This window comes from Panulirus ornatus, chromosome 49 (genome assembly GCF_036320965.1).
Source record: "Panulirus ornatus isolate Po-2019 chromosome 49, ASM3632096v1, whole genome shotgun sequence".
NCBI lineage: Eukaryota > Metazoa > Arthropoda > Malacostraca > Decapoda > Palinuridae > Panulirus > Panulirus ornatus.
The window spans coordinates 7,516,706-7,541,726 of record NC_092272.1 but is presented as its reverse complement, the minus strand read 5'-3'; the positions used below and the strand labels follow the sequence as shown (position 1 = coordinate 7,541,726).

The 25,021-nt window shown below is 45.8% G+C and overlaps 1 protein-coding gene across 12 annotated transcripts in view; it reads right to left on the bottom strand.

Moving 5' to 3' along the window:
- unc-13 overlaps positions 1 to 25,021 on the bottom strand; it is an 820,923-nt gene that overhangs the window by 118,996 nt on the left and 676,906 nt on the right. For 10 of the 12 annotated variants that reach the window (XM_071690929.1, XM_071690930.1, XM_071690920.1 and 7 more), the window contains 2 exons: positions 6,037 to 6,077; positions 4,385 to 4,399 (listed from right to left, as the gene is read on the bottom strand). In XM_071690929.1, coding sequence (XP_071547030.1) covers positions 4,385 to 4,399; positions 6,037 to 6,077 — 56 coding nt within the window. The remainder of the gene's footprint in view (positions 1 to 4,384; positions 4,400 to 6,036; positions 6,078 to 25,021) is intronic. The other 2 variants (XM_071690922.1, XM_071690925.1) reach the window with 1 other exon arrangement.

The following is a 25,021-nucleotide window of genomic DNA, read 5'->3' as shown; positions in this document are numbered from 1 at the left end:
CAACACTGTCTCCGACTAGTTATGTGCTAATGAACAGGTGTTAGGAACACGTCAAGTGCAGAAGATAACTTCCCATTACTTTTATAAGAATACATATGCATTATACACACACTAAAAATCAATAATAATAATAATAAATAAGACAACTCAAGTTCCTTACATGTATATATAAAAATACTGATACCATACTGTCAACAAGTTAGCACCTTCTAAACTAAGACTTTCGCTACAAAATACATATTTCCTGTTGAGTGGTAGATACAGAGGAGGAGTTAAGAGTACACGCTAAGCGGTTACACTGAATCCAGGAGACAAGAGGAAGGAAATCTCTCTACTACTGACGGCTCTACACACCACGCGTCTACCCTCTATATGTACTACATCAAGCTACACACCACTCAACCTGGGACAGTCCTAGGGCAGGGGCAGGGGCAGAGATACACAGATAGAGAGAGATAATAAGAATGAGAGGAAGATAATGATGAGAGAGAGAGAGAGAGAGAGAGAGAGAGAGAGAGAGAGAGAGAGAGAGAGAGAGAGAGAGAGAGAGAGAGAGAGAGAGAGAGAGACGACCCGTCTAGACCAGCAAGGGGAGGGTGGGAGGGGGTTGGTTGTGGTCACAAGAAGTACAGCCATGTATGCGAACAAAGCCAGTAGCGCTTCCTGCAGCTGACAAGAACACGTAACCGTCTGATCTCCAGCAATAACTTGGCTCAGACACAGAGGGAGTTAAAGTCAACAGCATCAGTAACTACAGTGACAAGCAGGTCTCTAGGTACAGTACCATCCATAGCTCTCCTTCCCCGGCCCGTGGCACGACACTACCTACCCTCAACCCTCGCCCTGAACTCAGCTCGAGATCAGTTGTGTGTGTGTGAAGTTGCCCGGGAGAGTGGGTACTGCTGACGCTGTGTGAGGGGTAGAGGCGGTGGGGAGTGTCGTGCCACGTCCAGACAGTTGGTTGTGGTCAAGGAGAACGAACATAAACTTAGGTCACGCACACTACTCTCTCTCCGTCGGTCTGCTGGGCTTCGTCGAGTGTGATCCGCTGTAACCTCCTGGGTACAGCTGTAACCCCCTGGGTACAGCGAGATCAACCACTGGCTACGGCCACAAAGCACTTTACGTGACGTTATAACATTGCCTGGACATGACGACGAGATCTCCTAGGTATGCGCACATACTCCTTCAGTACGGCCAGAAGACATTCTGGGTGAGGGGGAACAAAATCCTCCAGTTTGGGAAAGATATTCCCCTGGGGTACAGCAAAGGTGGGTGACGCAGAACTACTTCGATACGAACAAGGAAAATGACAAAGCCCCTTCGGTAAGACCTCGCAATAATAATAGCAAAATCGGGCCAGCAAGTAGAGGTAAAGTTCGTTTCCGATGATCATGATCCAGTCACTTCGAGTGGTAATGTATCAAGAACAAGGAAGAAGTGTTTATGTTAACTGGCTGACCAGAGATGATCAGACTCCGTCTACTGTGACAGCGAGAGCTACTCCTCACATGGTAAGTCGTAGTCGGTCGCTGGCTGGCTGGCGGAGGAGAGGACCTCCCCGAGTCACGAGGAAGCTCGCCTGGCGTCGTTATCTTGTGGGTTAACAGGAGATCCTTACTAGCCAAAGAGGCTTTGTCTGTGTGAAACTACCCTTCCAGAATTACAAGTTTGGACAAAGAGTCTGAGGTTCCTTAAGGCATTGTCTGGCGTTGCAAGTTTCGGACAGAAGGTCTTAAATTCCTTACAGCGTGTGTTTGGAGGAGTAACAAGTTACGGACGAGGAGTCTCAAGTTACTCAAGCTGTCTGTGGTTACGAGAAATGAACTCTGACTCAAGTTGCTTTACGGACGTCTACAGTTACAAACCTACACAGAACGCAGGAAGAATTTGCATGTAATAATGGAACGTCTGGACTCGTCGACAAACTGCCACAGGCTGTGGTCTGGTGTGACCAGGTACCAGGCTGACGGGTCGTCTGAGGTTCGTTACGACGAAAGAAGTGGTTCCTGAAATTACTTAACCTTTGTCGACCATGAGGAGCCGTACGAGTGACGGAGACCCGATTGAGCTAAAGCGATGAAACATTTTCATGTTTCCTGAGTTACATTTATCTTTCTTGCGTTTGTAAATGCCGCAGGAGTTGCTGAGGGTAAGCAAAGCACGGATACAGTTATATATATACGGCGCAAGTCACAATGACCAAAGCAAGAACCTTCTTACGTCGGGTCCGCTGGCTGAACACTATCATGAGAAATGTACGCCATGAACAAACATACACGGAAGCCTAAATAACCTTTGTCAGACTCAGGTCACGAGGGAACGACCGAAATATCGCTTGTAATGTGAAGTTGATGTGATAGGGAGAACTGGTGGTGGGGAGATTAGAGGATGGGAGGGCGGGGAGTGGCGGCTGGCCTGTCATAGCGGGGTGAGGCAGCCGTGCACTCCCCTGCTCCCGGATCACACGCGAGAAGCCCAGACCAGACCTCGGGGGTGGAGTCTTAAATTTATTGGCCGGAATCAAGGCGTATTGTCGAAGCGTAGCCAGTGCTTTGTGACGTGGGGGGGAACACAGCCTTTATGCCAGGTCCGTGCCATGTTGGAGCCTTGCGTTCGTGATCCCGCAAGGTGTGGGCTAAAGTCAAGTCAAACTGTACCAGTTTACAAGATTCGCTGTATTAATTTTTCATGAAGACTCAAAACTGTCTTATACAATCTTCTATGACAATGCCGAGAGGCGCTTTTAGGTGCTATCACAGAGGAAAAACAAAATCAAAAATCAAAATGTCTTGTAAAATAAAAACCCACAAGGAATCAAGAAGGAAATATCATGGGAAGATCCTGTGCAAGAAGAGAAGCCATTAGGGTCCGAGAGACGTGTTACTTAACTTGGTGGCGGCCAGAGACGGGAAGAGACTGACAGTCATACACCACCACCAAGACGGAGGAGGAGACACAACACCGCCAGAGGAACTGAAAAGCTTGGAGGTCAGCGGCACGGTATGTGCAGCAAGGGAGCCTAACACTAGCCATGCTAATGTGTGTTCAACCAAGAGGACAACTGGACACTTCAACGAGGAGGACGTCATGAGGATTCACGTGACATCACCAGGTAAAAGGAAAGTTTTGTCAAAACTTTGGAAGTAGTAGCGTTCGTTAAACTACAAAAAGGGAGACAAAAGTTTGAAACTTAAGTGTATGCAAAACTCTCATGGGTACATCTCCGAGGTAGAAGACCCTCCGGCAGGAGAGCTCAGAGGGTGAAGGCAAAAGGTCTTGCAGGTAGATGAATATAAAGGACCAGCTTCAGAATAAAGGGACCGTCGGTAGGCAAGAAAGATCGTACAAGAATAATCTGTGGATCAGATTATCATAAAAGTATTACATTTATTAAAGGTAGACAATAAAGTGTTCTTATGGCATACAAACACACAAAAGGATCGTAAAGATAAAAAGTAAACAAAGAAAAAATAATCAGTAAAGTTTCTTGAGGTTAAGAAAAAAATCACAGACGAAGAAATAAGCGACAGGTAATATAACTTAAGGGAAAGATAAGGCAAGACCTTCCAAAGGAATCTTAACAAACGATCCTATGGTCATAAATTTCATAGACTGTGAGAGAAACAAGTCAAAAGTGTTAAGAATCATTCCCTGTACCCTGGAAACTGGGATTCACTGAAATAATAAAGAATTGAAAAATGCAGGAAAAGTAAAGTGAGAACCTTGCCCATCAAGAATTCAAACCAAAACAGAATGAATGAGTTCAGAATAACAATGGCGACAATCAGGAAGGAGTGAACAATCTAAATTTCAATGAACGTCTATGAAAATACTGCAGGAACGGGAACACTCCGCTCTGACGGCTGGCAAGGAGAAGGGAACTCCGTGTGGCTTCCCAAGTGATACTAGAGAAAGTCAGAGGAGGACACAGGCACGCTTGAGGGTAAGTACTGAAGCATCTGACAGGGATAGCACAAGTACTTCGTTCCAATGTGGGTTTGAAGTTCAAAAAATAGTGCATTATAATTGGGTCAAAAATATATAATAACTTCTTAAAAATAGTAACTAATAAACTAAAGCAAAAACAACAAAAATATATATAATATTATTAGCAATAAAACTGCTACTACTCGAGGCACTTAATGAAGTCATAGAAGAGACTGGGGTTTGCTTGTTACACTACGTTACTCACTAAACAAGACTGGATAATGGAAGATATACGAACTTGTACTACAGGGCCCTGCCTTACAAGGCCCTGCGTTACACAGGCCAAAAGTACAGGGCCCTGCGTTACAAAGGCCTGCGTTACAAGGGCCTGCGATACAAGGGCTTGTGCTACGCTTCGCCAACCACGTTTACCACCTAGCTTTAATGTACCCACCTGGCCAAGATGACCCTTAAGGGAACGCAGACAGTCATATAAGAGAACAAGAATAATAATATAGGAGAAATGTAAGAGAGACAAGAGTAATCCTGTAAAATCTAATGTAAGTAAGAAGACGAAAATCACACACACAGGCTTATGTACAGCACACTACCAGACTAGTGGGGGAAGGAGTGAGGACTGACCCACACACGAGGGGTCGGGCACAGATGGTGCCAGGGGTCAGGATAGGTCAGGGAGGACCCGGGGGGCGAGGTGAAGGGGTACTGGTAGGAGATGTGGACGGAGGAGCTGAGGTGGTGGAGGTCCAGGACTTAGATCAGTAGGTCAGGGGGGGAAGTCTAGAGGAACTTGAAAAAACAAATGAAAGACACGAGTTATATACAAGGCACAAAAGTTATTGAAATGGATGCAATATGATGTGTGTTATATACAGTTTATACACACACACACACACACACACACACACACATAAAGACACACACACACACACATATATATATATATATATATATATATATATATATATATATATATATATATATATATATATATATACACACACACACATATATCTCGTTTCCTCACAGTCAGCTGCCATATATACACAAATATATATATACATATTCATAAAGAGACAATGAGGTAAGGTCCAGTGACTCTGGCTGGACAAACAACAATAATAATAATAATAATAATAATAATGATATAAATGCCATAAAAGAACTGTCAAAATCTGGACTCAGTGGGCGTGTTGTGGCCCTTCTGTCCCGAGGGATTGTAAGCCCTTTACACCCGCGCCTGTCAGCTTAAGATGGGGGTACTCAGTGGTGGAGTGTGCCACCTGTGGCAGGCCTGGTGGCTGGCACAGAAAATGTTGTGGGTGGGTGGTGGTGAGGCTGTGGAAATGATCTAGTGGGTGGTCACTGGGTGCAATGTTTAGCATGTTGTTAAGTGGTGATAAGAAGAGCAGATAAGTGCTCGGCTGCTGGCCGGGGCAGTAGGAAGGATGTCAGTGTGGTGTGGCAGTTTATATGATAAGTGGTAAGGTCACGTGTGTACTGGTGAGTGGCACCGGGTTGTGAGCAACATATAATGATAACGGTGCAGATGTTATGAAAAAAAAAAAAAACTGGAGCAAGGCAGTGACGACAATGCTTTGTGCTGGCAGTGATATTAACACTGAAAAGGCGTGGTACAGTCACCAACGGTGACCGACACTGGTTATGGTCGTGCTAATACAGGAGGAAGGATATGTAACAGTGGCTAGGGTAAGAATAATATCAATAGTTCTACAACAATTGTGTCTGTATATATATATATATATATATATATATATATATATATATATATATATATATATATATATATATATATATGCCATCATCAAAAATGTATGCTGCTGTATGTGTTGATTCTGTCATATTAAGAAGTCTGTTATACATGCAAAATATAATATATATATATCCATCTGAAGAAAATATAAAATCATTTCTCATCATATATAAAATATAAGTAAATTAAAACTTTGAAAAACTTTTACATTTGTCTCTGGTAAGTTGCAAGTAGTTAGGGAACACTGGGATGACCTTAAATGACCTAATTAAAAGTTTTTTAACGCAGGAAGAACAAGAGCAATGCCAACTTACATGAGCTTTGTGACAACCCCATCCAGGCCTCCTTGGTCATGCTGCAAGGAAAAAAAAATAACATCGTGAATAACATGAAATAACATGGACATGAATGATGAATAACAGGCAAGGTTTTCTGACTATTATACAAACATGAATGATGAATAACAGGCAAGGTTTTCTGACTATTATACAAACATGAATGATGAATAACAGGCAAGGTTTTCTGAATATTATACAAACATGAATGATGAATAACAGGCAAGGTTTTCTGAATATTATACAAACATGAAAAATAAGAAATAAATGTAAACAGAGAAATATTGTTTTCCCTGCTTTATCATATCTTACTATCTGCATCCATGACTTCTAAAGGGCCGTCTGTAAACACATCAAGTGTACGTAATTGTGACACGATAGACGATACAGAGAGAGAGAGAGAGAGAGAGAGAGAGAGAGAGAGAGAGAGAGAGAGAGAGAGAGAGAGAGAGAGATACCTAGGTACGTGCACAGGTTAATGATGCATCCCAGAGGATGAACCTACCCAGTAAGCTTTCCAATAATGTTTGCCTGTGACCTGAGCCTTATGGTAGCTTACCTGTGATTGGTCGCTGCAGAGATTATCAATTTCCAATGAACCAAAAAACACACAGTGTGGCAGCAGGCTGGGTTACGGGAGCCACAGGTGATCCCAGCTTATATTTAACGTGATATGTAGTACACTTGTGTCGAGAAGGGGCTCTGTGTAATGACTGGCTCTATCATATACAGCAAAACTTTAAACCACACATTACAGCTTCTACGGCTGACACTGCCTCAGGTAATGCGGTCTGCACTGTACCTCACGATTACACAATAAAGGTGGTAATAATGTCCTTCACGTCTGGAACAGTACAGAATAAGTGAACTATGTTACGACGTTACAGAACATCTTATGCCTGTAAATTTCGTAGTAGCAAGAGAGAGGTATATAACACTACAGGCTGTAACCTCAGTAACTGGTGGATGAAACACCAGGTTGTGTGCTGTAATCCTGGTAATACATCAGTTACGGACATGCTTTTAAAAGCTGCAATACCTGGCGTTACAACTATGAATTTCTGCGGACATGCAATTTGTTAATATTTGCTTATGACAACAGAGGATTTGTTAGTATGAATGTAAATATACTTAACACAGAGTGACAATAAAGATGGACTCCGATATATATATATATATATATATATATATATATATATATATATATATATATATATATATATATATATATATATATATATTTATATTCGTCAAGGTTGGTGATATGAGAGACCTATGCAAGACTTTGCAAAGCGACTACTGAACCAATATTTGTGAGGCAGTATCCCTCTGGACAACACACACGGATGATGATTACGTGAAACACAGTAAACAACACCACAACTGAATGCTTTAACACAGAGGCAGTGTGAACACTGAGTTTCCCCAGTTCATGTACATGGACAGTACATGGACAGTACTTTACCATTTCTTCTACATTTTTCTTTTTCACGGATGAAATACAGAAATTGAGATGTAAATTTCTTTATGATATTTACGTAAGCCAATTCCCGAGTCCATGTGGGCGTGTAAACAAGACGTGAAAATTACTCGACTCTGCACTACGAAAATTGTTCTCTATATTTGTGGGGAAAATACAATATATCCTGATATAAAGTGATGGTAACCATTACTACGTAGGACATGAGCTATGGCGATTATGGTGTCACACCCAAAATCTGAGAGAGAGAGAGAGAGAGAGAGAGAGAGAGAGAGAGAGAGAGAGAGAGAGAGAGAGAGAGAGAGAGAGAGAGAGGAGCGAAGGCTCCCCCAAGTCCACAGTAAGAGGATGCACGAGAGAGGCAGCCGTGAGGTTATTATCAGGTCACACACCAACACTAAGGTGTTGCTGGAAACAAAAAAAGAAAATCGATGCAAAGAGAATTGAAACCTTCTGCCTCAGCTGCCACCTCCCTCAGCCCCAGCCGTGTGTGCTCCTCTCAGCAACGACGGCGACTGTTTTCCTCAGCGGATGAACCAATACATGTGATGCAGTCGGTTGATGGGTTGTCTAAGTAAGGACACAGCTTACAGCAGTAAGAACGGTGCTAGTTCTTGTGGTCATAACCCTGGATTCGGCCGTGATAATGTCCTTCTCAGGAAGCACTGTTACTGCCTAAGAACACACAGTATTCTCGTCAGCCTTGCAAGTGTCCTCAGTGCGTCATGTAGGTGTTCAACATGATAAGTTAACTGTTGTTCACAGCACGCGGGTGTTCACGCTGCTGAGGTTCTTGGTCTCAGCATCTTAATTGTTCTTCAAAATAACTAAATATTCCCCTCAGCGAGTACAAGACTCCATAAATCAATCATATACGTCCGTCTTGGTCGTAATCTTCACATGAAGTACGCCAGTCTTCACCTTACCCAATCTGCAACTCGCCTCTACCTAGGCCTTCCAGCCACTACCGTCAATGAGGATACTGTTGAGAGAAGACACGTTTATCATCACGATCATCCAGACATTTCCAGTCTACTTAAACAAAACCTGGAAGATTTATGCTACATTTCATCTCGAACTTTTCACCCTCAGGTTAGACGTTAATCGAACCTTGATTTTCCAGACTTACGAATTCTTCCGGTCCGACCCACTTCCCTTCATCGCAGTTTGACCTCCCACTTTCTCCTATGGAAACACTGAGACATGGTTCCTCGAGTGCCTCCGCTACAAGCTAAACCACGTAATCACGTAATGCTCGGCAGGCAAGTCATTGCCTAACATGATTACTGTGTGGCCGCTGCCAACTCAAGGGTGGGTGGCTGGGCCACTGTGACGTCTGTTTCTTTCCGTACACCGTCAAGCTTCGAAACTCTCGTCCTTCGTACCATCTGGGACATGCAATTTCAGAAAAAGCTGCCATTCCATTTCCTTTAAAACGAATTCTTCAACGACTTTCCTTACTTCTCCAGCCATTTCTTTATGTTTCCTTTAAGACTTCAATGAAAACTTTTGTCCGAGACTGGAACCTTCAGCATAAAAAGGCACACTGGAACTTGACGTAGAAGAGCCCCACACACCACTGTGTCTCCAAGACCTAACAATTCCAGGCCTCAGTCCAGCCCTGGTCCAGCGTTACTATCCAGGACGAGAAGTCCCAGCTTAAACGTTGAACTCTAAAGACATTTTCCAGGTTGAACTCCACGTTACACCTGCTGTGTTCCATGTCTCACTGTTACCAAGTTCTGGAACTCCATGTTACGCTGCCGAGATGTTAATCCCACTGTTACCAAGACCTGGAACACAGGTCACATTTCCAGGGCCCCTAAAGTTTCACGGGTCCCTGCCGTGCCAAGCCTGTGTCACCCTTCGTGCTGTTCCAGGATGTACAACTGGAATGGACGGTGACATCATGACTCGGGTCCGTCTCATCAGCTGGGGCTGACATGAGAATATTGCACACACACACACACACACACACACACACACACACAATCACATCAACACTTCCTTAATTAAATCACACGTTCGAAACCAAGAAACAAGGAGACCGGGACTCCCAGTGTGTGTCCAGATGCCACAGCTTCTCATCTTGTGCCAAAAACTATTTAGTTCTAAAGAAAACGTCAGATGTGGAGAGGAAACGAAACACTAAGGCAGACTAAAGCAACTGGATGACTGCGAACGTTGGTGACTTTAGTATCAGCAGCAGCCAATGTTTGAGGCCAACTTCTACCATGAAAGAACGTTCATGAAAAACGTTAATGTTTGTGGTAATACAAGACTGTATTTTGAAAATATAAAATAAGTCCAGCATCGCCCATCTTCCTATACACAAACCTTACTATCCTCAACCATCAGGTATTTCTCTCCCCTACAAGTCCATTACCTTCATCCAATTCAACTCACGTTCACCATTCTTTCCTCGGACGTATGTACACAAACCTCCCCACCAATTGACCCGCTCCCCCTTCACCCACACCAACACACGCACACACACACACACACCCACACCAAGGAAGCCTAATTAGTGAGGTTGTAGTTATGGCGGGTGAGGTCAGGCAGGTCAGGCCGGACAGATAATCAATGTAGTGTCAGCGGAGAGAGAGAGAGAGAGAGAGAGAGAGAGAGAGAGAGAGAGAGAGAGAGAGAGAGAGAGAGAGAGAGAGAGAGAGAGAGAGGACACCACCACGTGTCACTCGTGGTCAGGAAGGCACTATGTACAGATACCATCATCAGGTTTCAGCACCCTCACGCGTGACATTCCCGGCCTAACCACCAGCAGGGGTGGCACTCACGGCCATTATGAGCTGGAGGGCGTCTCCCCCTGAGGGTTAGCACGCAATGTCCTGGAATCCCAACCCACGACGGATGGCCCATCATGAGTGGCGGGTCATGGCATCTTAAAAGTCCTTCCTCTTCGGCAATACCCGCAGTAAGATGCCTTTCACATCACCGGCAGTAAGATGCCTCTCACAACACTGGCAGCAAGATGCCTCTCACATCACCGGCAGCAAGATGCCTCTCACACCGCTACTCAGCGATCAATACAAAACCACCATCAATGTGATGGAGAGAGATCCTAAACGCGATCCGACCCATCAGGTGGGAAGGTCCCCTCCCATTGTGCACCGTCACGTGGGAAGGTCCCCTCCCATTGTGCACCGTCAGGTGGGAAGGTCCCCTCCCCCTCACGCACCAGGTCAGGAGATAACTTTTAAAGAATTATTCCTGGCTTCCCCAGCCGATGATACCTTTCTCGCGTATCTCCAGACCGTGTGCTGCTCGCTCACTGACGTGCCTTCCTATACTCCAGACAACACTCCCAATATATTGGTTTACATACTGAAGTAAAATGGCAGCCCTGACCACCCCTATCAGTACACAACACACACACACACACACACACACACCACATACATACACACACACGACGGATCATCACAGGTATTAGTACAGATAATACTAATTACTAGAGAGAATATTCATCGATAATGATTCTCAAAGTCTGTAATCGCATGATTCACATTTTTTTTTCGACTTTTTCCACTGCTACTTTGGAAGCATTACCATCTAAACATGTGTAAAGTGGGACTACAGCTGCTCCATCCAGTACAAATCAACACTTTTTATATCATGAATATATAAACATATGAAGACACGTCGTCTTTCCCGTCCTTCCCTGGCTTTACTATCACTACCTTTCCATATCTTTCTAGTATCTTCCTCTTTATCATGTCTGTGATATGCCTCATTACCTCCCTGTTCCCCTCATGCATCCAGATAATTCCCCTGGAGGCTCCTTCCCTAAGCCTGCTCTTAATTTCCAGGAAGCACCGGAATTTTCGAGTCTCTAATTATGCTTTGACTTTTTGATAACCATTTTCTCTTCACTCAGCCACGTCTTAATTCACGCTTCTAATTCCCTCATCTGTACGACTTACCCGCACTAATCAGTCGGCTTTCTTCGTCATCTCCCTTTCTACGTCACTTGGCTTCTTACCTGCATGTACCTAGAAATTTATTCATCCTTCTCTCTTGCACATCAGTATCACTCTTATCCTCACGCACTGCTCAGTATAAAAGTGTTATCAGTTCTCCGGTCCTGCTTACATAATCAAACTCCAACTCTCACTTTATCTAATTCTCGTCCCTGGAATTCTTCCTCAATCCTACTTTTAAACCGTTCTGTCTTATCTGTTCAAGTTTTCCCTCAATATTCCTCGCACTCCTCTTTCACAGTCCCTCCCTCCTCCTTTCTTTCCCTACCAGCCTTTTCCTTTTCCACCATGTTCCACAGTCCCTCCCTCTTTTCTTTCCGTCCCACCTCCTTCCTTCTCCATCACCTTTGCATAATGCAATTCCACCTCCTTTCTTCGTCCAAGGAATCTAATCTTTTCATGTCCTCGAAAACAAGGCACATCTAAGAGTCGACGCGTCTGGTGGTGAGCTGGGTAGTACATGAACCAGCTGGAACAGCAGCCAATTCATGGAAGATCCCAGGGGCACCAGCTGGAACAGCGACAGCCAATGCAGGAGCCCAGGGCACAGCGCGGGGATTAGCGACACCTGAATGATCTCAGACGCACCGAGCGTAGCACGAGCAAAGACAAACAAGAAAGAGAAAACCAAAGGAAGCAACAGAGACGACAGAAGGAGGAAAGACACCACAGATAGTTGACAGCTAAAGGAACAACAGAAGCTGATGAAGTATCCAGATGCATGCCCGAGATGGCAACACTACCAGCAACAGAAGAAGCAGCAATCAAAAGCAGCAGCAACACACCGGAAACAGCACAGACACCATGGACGGGAACAGATGAGGTGGGACGACCACAGACGTCTGGAAGAACACAAACACACACAAGAACACCTGCAACTACACCAGAGACATCACCATCAACAAGTGTACACCAGCCACAACTCATGTATGTATCAAGTAAAACCAGTACTGCCAAACCCACCAGAACACCATGAAAACCAACCACACCATCACCATCAACACTACAACCATCACAAGTACCCGCAACACTACAACCATCACAAGTACCCGCAACACTACAACCATCACAAGTACCCGCAACACTACAACCATCACAAGTACCCGCAACACTACAACCATCACAAGTACCCGCAACACTACAACCATCACAAGTACCCGCAACACTACAACCATCACAAGTACCCGCAACACTACAACCATCACAAGTACCCGCAACACTACAACCATCACAAGTACCCGCAACACTACAACCATCACAAGTACCCGCAACACTACAACCATCACAAGTACCCGCAACACTACAACCATCACAAGTACCCGCAACACTACAACCATCACAAGTACCCGCAACACTACAACCATCAAAAGGATCCCAACATGACCATCATCATTACAAAAACAGGAACAACAAAGAACAAAACATGAGCTATTCTCTCGGTAAACCTCCAGCCATCAAAGAATAATTGTCTATCCATTCCGGCCTGACTGTCCGAGGGTAATTGTTTCCGGGCACAGTAAACTAATTCAACTGTTCGTTACTGCAATACGGAGTCAACTGTACGTTACTGCAATACGGAGTTATTGTTCGTTACTGCAATACGAAGTCAATTCTAATTTATTCTGTAATATTGATAAACGTAATAAGTTAAAAAGGAAACGTATACATACCATCTATACTAAATACATTCATGATCAAATCTTTCTTTATAAAGGTCTGTAAAATCCCTCATTAAAAAGAATCCTGGGTCAACCATTCTGTACGTTAATTGGGTCGAACGTTCATCCTGTAAATTGCCGAGGCAATCAAGGGAGCGCCGGCTATTAGTAACTACAAATCAAAACAATGAAACTAAAGCCATTAAATGATCAATTGTTGGCTGTTAAAACACTTAATTTCGGTGTAGGCGATGTTGATGTGTAATAGCACCTGCAATTACTCTAATTAATGTGTTGGAATGACACTGCCGCTAACCTTCACAGTGCACTACTGGCTCCTTGGGCAGTACAGGATGCCCCTGGCGGTCACCAGCGGCACTACGTTGTAAACGGCAAACAGCACAAGTACACATTACTTGGTCAACACAAGTACAAGGAGTCAGTCAGTCATGTGGTCAACCCTCACACGTAAACCATCACAAGTCACTCCTTGACGTAGAACGTGGTCACCCACATTTCTGTGACGAATCGCTGGCTGAGGTGAACTTAACCAGAGAGAGAGAGAGAGAGAGAGAGAGAGAGAGAGAGAGAGAGAGAGAGAGATAGAGAGAGAGAGAGATAGAGAGAGAGATAGAGAGAGAGAGAGAGAGAGAGAGAGATAGAGAGAGATAGAGAGAGAGAGAGAGAGAGAGAGAGAGAGAGAGAGAGAGAGAGAGAGAGAGAGAGAGAGAGAGAGAGAGAGAGAATATCAAACAAAATAAACGCAATGAAACCAACAAGAGATTGGAGGGCGGGAAGAAAATCATGCACAAGAAAGAGAGAACATGATGAGATACAGGAAACAGGAGGAGAATAAGGAAGCGAATCCTACAACAGATATAACGGAAAAATGATACAGAATATAATTCAGGAAGAGAAGGAAAGTAAAAAGACAAGACGCACACCTACAACTGACACATGACACGAGGAAAACACAGCAATAAGACAAACAAAGACATGACCAAACAAACGGAGAGCAAGGAACATCGTCCTGTAATTAGACTTATAAAACCCGCAACTCAACTGTGGGACACACAGGCACCAACGACGACAACACAAACACCAACACTACAAGTCGGGAGCGCGCGTTCCTCAGTAATAAAGGTGAGGGGCGAGTCTTGACAAAGGTGTACGACAGCTTCAACAACGACCTATAAGTGTTATAATGGCCTCGGTAAATACTTAACAAGCTGCAAGAGTCTTAACGAGGTATGTAACGAGGGGAGTAATGCAACTGGCAGTTACTACCGTGAAACAGCCTAACACTCACTCACTCCTCTGGCTAAAGGCGGTCCGGGATCCCTGAGAGACGTGGGCATACAGAAGGATATGAGAGAGAGAGAGAGAGAGAGAGAGAGAGAGAGAGAGAGAGAGAGAGAGAGAGAGAGAGAGAGAGCATGGCGAGGGTTCCTGACCTGTAGGACGGTCCAGTGCTCGAGTGAGACTGGGGGACACTGGGCCATATTTATCTTGCTGATGGAGGCATAATTTGCATACGAGAGCCGGCCGACCCCTACCGCTGGAGGCGCGCGAAGGTAGCGGCCGGTGCGGTAGTGGAAGACGCACCCATCCAACACAGGGGCCGGCAGGAGCAGCCACAGTGGTAGGCTGGCGACCGCTTCAACAACGGCAACTACGATTTTAATGGCTACAGCAACACAGACCATAACAGATGTTGGTACCACTGGTTACGGCACACGGCGACGACAGTCCGGCAACACCTGAAGGACACGGACGACCACAGGAGCTCCAACCACGACTACGACGACATGGAGGGTCGTATTGCATAGAAATAAACTTTTTTTTCCTGCAGGTGAGGTAAAAATTGCCGCACGGCCGCCCCTTACGAGCCGACGGAGGCAAGCACTTGCGACCCATCGTTCGAGGCACACAGTTCCCGCTGGACGAGACGCGACGGAGAATTTTCCGGTGGCGACTCCCTCAGCCGATCGGAAATCCATTACATTTACAATAACGAAGACTTAAGGTTGCTGCCTGTGACCAGAGGTGGTGGTAGGGTGTAGCGTATGCCAGGACCTGGGCTCAGTAATGTGTCCAGCAGGTACGTCTGGAACCGCCTCCCTCCCTGCTAGCTTGCTTACGTGTCTACCACCTGCTTCTCTGTTTATCTACCTCACACTTGCCCGATGTTTGGCCAATCTAACGGCACCTCTACGTGCATGGTAGGAACACAACAGAATAACTAGACTTTTCCTTTCTGGATGGATGGGCTGCTGGAGTGAACGGCTGTTTGATTGATTGGTAAGCTGAAGAGTTGACTGATCAACTCGTTGATTGATGGACTATCTATTATTGGCCATTCGCCTGCTGTACCTAATCCGTCCAGACTTTCTTCCCTCATGATTTCTACCACCAGGCAAGCTCCAGGCCCGCCGGTCATTTACCCCTATCTCTACCCCTCTACCTCCAGTTGAAACAGTCACTAGGTCGTCGAGATAAGTGGTAGCAGGACACGATGAACCTGTGTTTACTTGCGAATTACATTAATTAGGCAACCACTCATTACAGTGTTAACGATCATGCAACACCGCAACTGTCCAGTGATTCAGGCCTGAGTCGTACCAAGAAAATTCATTCATGAAATATAATGAAGAAATAACTGCCAAGGAAAAATCTTTTCCTTCATCACTAAAAAAGTAACAAGACTCGACAAAACAAACAAATACACACTATAATAAAATACACTTCCACATAAAACAAACACAACCTCTGTATATCTTCCGCCTTCATTTATAATTCACAATCTCTCAAGTCATAAAAGTAGGAATGAAAAACAGTAACACAATTCTCTCACCAACACTAGTGTTTTGTAACGCCCTCGTCATGGCTCGAAAATAATCATTTTTTTTTTATTGCGAGTTGTGGTGGTCTGCTGACCTGGAGAGAGAGAGAGAGAGAGAGAGAGAGAGAGAGAGAGAGAGAGAGAGAGAGAGAGAGAGAGAGAGAGGTGGTCACAAGTACACTCCCCGCCTGCCTTGGGCATTTCAATTTGCATTCAATCACAACTGGTCAATGAATGTGGAAGTGGATTGTATAAAGTTGTATGTGTGTGTGGGGGGAGGGGGTGGTAAGAAGGGGTAATACGGGCGGGGGGAGGTGTGGATGGGTGAGGGAGAAGGAGGGAGAAGAGAGGAAAGAAGACGAGGAGAACTACAGGAAAAATCTAGGGTAAGACGGCATATAACTACAGTGTCTTTGGAACGAGGAAAAGATGTACTTTTCCTTCTCAGGTCAGCAGCTAAAACAGATCATTAAGACGGCAAAACTTTAGCCTGGGGCGAGGAAGAGGAGACAGCCAGCTCCTGACCCAAAGCACCCCAGGTGCCACTTATTACCTGAATGATGATAAGCCAAGCCTGGGCTGGGGTCAGAGCTGTTCCTAAGAGATCTTGTACGTCACCAAGGTGGCCAGAGTCTGTATGGGTCGCTTGTTACTCACTAACAGAGTCTTGTCCTGTTAACATACACGGTGAATAAAGATGAACTATATTCATTGTGACGCAACAAAATATAAGTTAACGTTTGCTGCGGAGGCGTGACAATACGACCAATCAAATGCCACTCTCAAGTGTGTGGGTCGATCCTGAGGCACTCCAGGTCGACACTTTGTGCGGGGCACGAGTCCCCGCGCTACCTGCTCAGGTCCCGCCCTAACTTGCAGTAACTCAGGTCCCATCTACTGGTGGTCCCGTTGCAGAGGTAACTCATGAAGTCCTGTAGGCTGAGTTCCCGTCCCAAGAGGCTTAACTCGCGTGGAGCAACTCGCGAGTGACTACAAGCAACTTGCCACGAGATGGGGAAGTAAGACGGGCTGTGCGAGTGCCAACATCTATGTCCCTTCCAGCGAAAAGCAAATTTCACCTCTCTCTCTCTCTCTCTCTCTCTCTCTCTCTCTCTCTCTCTCTCTCTCTCTCTCTCTCTCTCGTCGGTTATCATCGACTTCTAATAAGTTTATAAATCATTCCCTAGTGCTTTACTTTCTCGCCTTCTTATTGTATCTTTATATAACCGTGGGATAAAAAAAAGAAATATTGAAAACCTTGCACCAATATTGACAGACGGGTACACTGCTTTGATGTGTCGTGACCCCCCCACACTACAGGGAGGTGGGAGCCAGGAACCAAACCCCCCCACCACCCCTCTTCCAGCGTGACTCTCGTACATTATGGCCGTCCGCTGGAACCACCGCCATACGATCTTACTTCGATCTGTACGGCGTCAGGCTGGGGTCACCACAACACGATATCCCAGCACCACAAAGGGACACGTCCTCTCAGCAACACACACAGTGAGGACACGGAGGCACAATACACCCACGTCTCGTACTATGGACGCCAGAAGGAAGAGACACACTTGAAGCTTCACAAGTCGGAAGCGGACCCGCCTTCCTCGTGCTTCGGGACCCGCCATGACCCACAAGTGTTTTAGTACCCCTCCACCTCATACTAACACACACACACACACACACACACACCACAAGTGCCCAACATATGCCGGAAACTATAAATAAAACGTTCAAACTTTCCCTTTCAGTCATGCGTCAAGAATATGACAGGAATATACAAGCGTCGACACCTTCGTTTGCGACACTCGAACGCGCTCCGACTTAACTTGTTCGGCTCAGGAGTGCTGTAGAAAAACAAGGCTTCGAACCCTCTCTGTCGTAGCACATATAAGATTCGTTCGTAAACTTACATGCCTGATGGCCACGACAGAAGACTGCAAGTTACAAGGGTCAAAATGAACAATTTCAGTTCGTGTTGGGCCAGAGATCCCCTCACACTCGCCCCTGCTTCACCTCACACCAGCCCCTGCTTTACCTCACACCAGCCCCTGCTTTACCTCACACCAGCCCCTGCTTTACCTCACACCAGCCCCTGCTTTATGCAAAGTTTTTATACAATTACAGAAATCCGATACAGTCCTCGATGACAACCCCCAGGTCACCCCCTCTAACCCCAGTAGTTCGTTATTGGAAATGTCTGATATCTTTATCAATAAATATCGACAAACCTGGAATACGCGAGAAGGTCACGCATTGTCTGTCTGCCTGCCTGCCTGCCTGTGTGTGTGTGTGTCTGTGTGCTCCGGAAATAAACAAAGATCAGCTGATCCGTGACGACACACACAACAGCTGACTGGTGGTGGTGATGGGGGAGGGAAGGTGAAGGATGATGGTGGGGGGGGGGGGGGGATGTAATAGCTGAGCGGTTGATTGGATGGGTCTCATCATCCAGTCAGTCAGCCGTGAACTCCACACGTGTGAGACAAGGGAATCGAAAGCTTAGTGTAATCCAGGAGATGATCGCTGACAACCTCACCGCTGGTACAGGGACACAATGAAACGCTAATTATATACAGACATAAAATTTCTCCCCTAAAATAAAGCTTTTCTATCCGGCTTCATTGTACCATTGATGCTAATTTAATTAAGCTAATTATGAAGCTGCAATTGCACTTTATATTTTAATTAGATTTGAATTTCGTTTCTAATTAACGCGCCACGCTATAATATTACCAACAGCCTTCCCAGATTGGACACGGTCCCCACGCGGGTATCGAGCTAACGGGTATCTAAGGTAATAAGCCTCTCAGATAACGGGCATCTAAGGTAGTAAGGTTCTCAGATAACGGGTATCTAAGGTAATAAGCCTCTCAGATAACGGGCATCTAAGGTAGTAAGGTTCTCAGATAACGGGTATCTTGGGTAATAAGCTTCTCAGATAACGGGTATCTAAGGTTTCTAAGATAACGGTTCTCTAGGGTAACGGGTCTCCATGGTGACAGTTTCCTAGAGTAATGGGTCTGCAAGGTGAAGACTCTCTAACGTAAAAGGTCTTTAAAGGCACGAGGTTTCGAAGGTGACGAGTCTAAGCTAACAGGTTTCTACGGTGAGAAGGCTTGACGGAAACGGGGTTTTACGACGTGACGGACCTCATGTGTTACGGGCCCATCCGTCATGTGACGCATGGTAAGGGTTTCCAGGGCGGAGGCTCCTGAAGGTTACAAGTCTCCCAGGTGACGCCCTCGCCACTAACTTCCCTGGTATCAACTTCCCAGATGTTCTAACATGTGTGCCTCTTCCACAGTTCCATGTCCCACCTGCCTCGCTCTCCCAGCAAGTAATACAAAACATTAACTTATCCATTTCACTGACTACAACCCTTCCATTTCCGTTTTTCTCTCTTCTGCTGGATTCCCCTCGCAAGTTACACCCATCCAATTTCTCTCTCCCGTTAAATCCCCTTCCACCCTTAGATAAACCCCAGCTATTGTGTTTCCAATTATCACCTCTTCCATCTCATTGCAATCCTCTCTGCCTGTGACTCTCTTTTCTACTATATAGCTATCTTAGTGGATACTTCCCTTCCATATGCCACTCTCCCAGCGACTCCTCAACCCATAGTATCCCTCCCTCCTTCTCTTTTCCAGTGCCACCTCTTCCATTCCACAAGTCACAGCCCTCACAATCCTGCCCCTGATATTCTTCCATAAATTCTTCCACTCCACTGGACACGCCTTCCTCACAGCTCTCCTCCACTAATTCTCCCACCACATCCACCTCCTGTCTCTCCTCCCTCTCACTCAGCCCCGTGCCCCACACTCGGGGAAAAACGGTGTAGTGAGAGAAGGCCTACCCGACCTTATGGCTGGGCAGTGACCGACTGGATGAGGTCCCTGTAATGGTCAGTGATGGGACGGTTGTGGATGAAATGTTGATGATGATCGTACAAGGTTACCCAGGAGTCTGGAGAACACTGCAGCTGGTCACCCTGAGAAAACCCTGTGCAGGTTGTAGGGTGTGAGAGGTAAGTGATATGCGATACAGAAGACACAGGACTTGTGCAATACGACGTGTTAGGTACGGGATGACGGCTGTGTAAGACAGGGGAAATATATGGGTAGAAGATATGGGAACGGAGAAGTGGCAGGATACGAGATCGTGAAGGACTCCAGAGGGAGCCTAGAGCAGGAGTAATAAGAGCGGGACACGCCAGTAATGATCCTGGTGTCCCTTAAGTGTGGGACACGCCAGTAATGATCCTGGTGTCCCTTAAGTGTGGGACACGCCAGTAATGATCCTGGTGTCCCCTAAGTGTGGGACACGCCAGTAATGATCCTGGTGTCCCCTAAGTGTGGGACACGCCAGTAATGATCCTGGTGTCCCCTAAGTGTGGGACACGCCAGTAATGATCCCAGCATCACTAAAGGAAAGACAAAAACTTCTACATCTGTTAAAGGTGCATCACACACTACACCTACGTCGTCCTCTATACGCATCGTCAAGCTACATTATACAAGAGGCCCCTACACCTACAACGCCCAGTCTCGCCTAAGATCATGGCAATTCTCTTACAACATTACATGTTAGAACATCACATGTTACAACATTACATGTTACAAATTTTCAGTGTTTACCAAATCTTGCTCTTTTGTGTTGCTGGTGTAGCGACAACCAGGGTCCGGGGAAGAATTGAAGATCGACCTGCAGTCACGTCACACCAAAATGAGCGTTTGTCTATCCGAGGCTTCTCACACCCACCTTGGTCACACTTGTACACGATCTAGCGACGCTCATCATCAGATAACATAGTCAGGATGCGAGTACAGACGCGCAGGTCATAGCGAGTTCGCCTGGGGTGAGGGTACACACATGGTCCATGTAACGAACGATTCACCGAAGATGTTAAACACAGAGGCAGACTCACACAGGTGTACACCAACATACTCCAGGCCCTGACGACTAACACGGCAATTACACAAAAGGTATATGATCCAGGCATATATCTAGGCTTGCTGATATATACTATGAAGGATGAAAGACCAGAGAAAATAACCTCTGGACTCGTGTGTAGAGAGACAGACAAACGTGACGAGTTAATGCCACAGCTTTCCGAGTATGGGGAATAACCTTAGTCTATTCAACGGTAAATCTTGTCATCATCTTTTTCATGAGTCTATCAATCCTTTCCTCAAAGGAAAACCTCAGAGGCTCCATTATAGATACCGCCATAAATATTACATAATCTGGAAGGTAAATACAAAACACAAAGGACGAGTCGTGGAATTTACCAAATAAAGAAGAATTGCTGACGTACGATCCCGAGACATTACGTCATCACGCGAGTCATCAACCCAGGACACAAGTCCATCAGGGCCAGCCACGATGACTGGATGATATGTGCACCTGCACAACACCGGCTCGGGTACACGAGGGGAGACACAGGTGTCACGTACTAGTAGAGCCAGGTCCCATGAAGAACTAGTTCTGATGCTGCCGGCACCTGGCAGATCCCAGTTCTGACAACGACAGTCCTGCCATCAGTAGTCGTGAAGAGGAATGCCAACACTACGACCCCCACATGTACCAACACGACCCATGCCAACACTACCATCTTCCCCCACCTGTACCAACACGACCCATGCCAACACTACGACCCCCCACCTGTACCAACACGACCCATGCCAACACTACCATCTTCCCCCACCTGTACCAACACGACCCATGCCAACACTACCATCTTCCCCCACCTGTACCAACACGACCCATGCCAACACTACCATCTTCCCCCACCTGTACCAACACGACCCTCACCACCGCAACGTCAGCCACCACAACCATGAACATGGCCGAGACTACGACCACTGCCACAATGAGAACGACCACATCTCCCCAGACTGCCACATAACCACCATCACTACTAACCACAACTACTTGTGTCTGGTAAGCCACACTACCACAATCCCCACCACGTCTACCCGCTTCTCTCTGGTCCCCTCCCAGAGCTGCCGCTCTCTCACCACCATCTATCGCTATCGCCAACTCCCCACTGCCGCCAGCAAAACCACTTTCTACCCAACCGTGAAGACCATCACTAACAGGCGATAGACAGGGCGAATGGTGGGGTGATTACGCGATAGGTGGGGCGACAGGTGGGGTGATTATGTTACGGGTAGGGTGGTGGAGCAAACGCGATACATGAGGCGGTGAGGCCAGGGTGGAAATGCGATGGGTGAGACCAGCAGAGAAATGCGTAGGGTGATGAAGCGATACAGCCCGGGGTGACCGGATAATGCATGGGTATAGCACGGGCCAAAGTCTGTGGGGGTGATGGAGTGGTAGTCATTGTGTGAGGGGGGCCATTAATGGGGTGGTGAGATGAAGATAATGATAAGGGGGGGGGGGGATGACGGATGGACGGTCTGGGCGATAGGTGTGTGGGCGGGCGGGCGGCCGTAATCTGCCCCCTCAGCGGAGGCTAACGGGCAGGTAGATTGTGTGTGTTGTGGCAGCGGAACCAACGGATGGAGAGGTCTACTCTTACCGGCGTGCGGGGGGGGGGGGGATATTTCCGGCCTACCACCCCACCAAGAGGGAAGGTAAGGCAGCGCAAGGTAAGCCAGGCAAATTAAAGGTGCAAAGACTATGAGAAGGAGGAAGAAAAGGTTGCAAGAAGAATTATGGCCGAATGGAAATGGGAGAGACATATATAAAGACGAGGAGGGAGGGGAGGAGAGAGTGGGAGAGGGTAGGAAACAGAGGCCAATAAAGAGAGGAAATAAGATTAATGTGAGGAGAACCTACCAAACACCGCCTCTCCTCCCACCCTCGGTGCTCCACTCTGACCACCACCTTCTGTAGGGTGACTAGTCAGTAGTACACAAGACCCGGCTTACGTTTACTCAATATAAAAATCTTCAATCCCATAATTCCACAAAACCATCAACGTATTTACATCCCAGGCAAGGAGACTAATGGTGGGGTCGAGGCGCCAGGACACAGCAGTCAGTGTTGATGCCACACAAACATTAATTACATCAAACGTAAGTGAAGCATTACACAGGAAAGTAATCAATAAATAATATGTAATAAGCTTAATTGTGACGAAAACAGGACAAGCAGACTATTAAATGAAAATGGATTATGGTTCATCAAAACTAATGGAACTCTTAATGAAGGACAATTGTTACAGGGCAGAGAATGAAGAAGGTTAATGACATCAATTGAAGAAATAATCAATATATTAATATGAAAATACCATTATAACAGAGCAGTAATGAAGGAGAAAACGTGAAATCTACGCCAGAAATTCAAGACAGAAAATAGAATATCATATAAATGAACAAATGATAACTCTTACCAGGAGAACGAGACGAGATAATTAGCCGAACCATAATGATAAAACCCAGACAGCTTACAGCACGACCGGGATCACGAAACAGTTCGTGATCGACAACTTAACTACAGAAACCGTTCGTGTGTGACCGCTAGACTAAATACAGGATTGGTGGGCGACGTCTGACCCCAGCAACCAATCAGAACTTGTGTCTTCGTCTCTGTTATCAAGATTCCATGATTGGTCCCACACTGACACTGGATCTTCGCACGTGTCGAGGAGGTGTGAGGTAACCACTGCTACCTTGCTACTCACACTCCTCATACATGTCTTTAACAGTGTGAGGAGCTGCGAGGTTATCATCTTAGCTTCGTCAGATCTCTCACTACCATACTCACACAAGACCAAGTCCAATAAACAATGAACCTAAACACGTAAGAAAATCTTATATGATGCTAATAGACTTTAAATAAACATAAACATACAATATCTTACCATAAAGATTTACCCTGTTCATCGCACTATTAAATCCACTCCGACATAACACTGTCTAATTCATTATTTTCATAATGTGTAAAAAGGTTCAGAGTATAAAAATAATAACGCTAGGAATATTAATGACTCAAATGATGTTACTAGTTTTTTATTATTCTACGTGGCACCGTATTAACAACACGTAGTGTTATATTATGGCATTAATCGTGAGTGATGTAGGGAGGTGCTTGTATACATAACAAGCCAGGGTCCACGTGCACACAGACTTTTCAGTACAACGACCCTGGCTGTTCTCACTCATACACACACTGCACGTAGGATCCCTGAGGCAAGGGGCAAGATTCCTGCTGGATCTTACCGTGGGTCTACGGCTACAGATGAATCCAAGACATCCAGGTCCCTTGATTATAAAACAGGTATCTGATAATACACTAGCCATCCTATTCTTCATCTTGCGAGTATGAGATGCGTCAAATTCGCCTTTTCCTGAACCTTACGAACTATCTACGTGTATCTTTTTTTATCCTTATCTTCCTGGCAGCGGAGAAGAGTTCAAGATTTACGAGGTAACAAAGGAGAAAAGATTTAGACATCAAAGGTTAAGTACGAGAAAATGTATAGATAAAAACTGCAGAGCTAAAAAGTATATGAAAAATACAGCTAAGGTATCAGCAGACATACAAAAATAAATGAAGAAAATGCTTCAAGAGCAACAAGAAAAATGCTACATGTTGAATTCAATCCAGAATAATAAATACAGACACATACACAGAACAGAAAGGAAGGTAAGACAGTAAGTCCCTGAGACGAGGTAGGACAGCAGCCAGGAAGACGGAGGTGGAGGGACAAGGAATGGAAAGGACGACAACAAGTAACGAGTGAGCGAGTGTAATGATGATGATGATAATAGGCAGAGCGAGTGCACGAGTAGAGCCAGGGTGAGGACGGGGCGGCACAGTAAGAGCCGTAGTAATGGGAGAGAGTATGGAGTAACGAGCAGGGGGTAAGGTCATGGTAGTGGAGGTTGAGGGAGGGAGGGGAAGGGATTAAGATAACGAGTAACGAAAGTAAGGTCTTGGTAGCGGCGGCGGAGTGGTAAGAGTTAGGACCGTAATGAGGTTAACGAGTAGAGAGTAACGAGTGAGGTCATAGTGC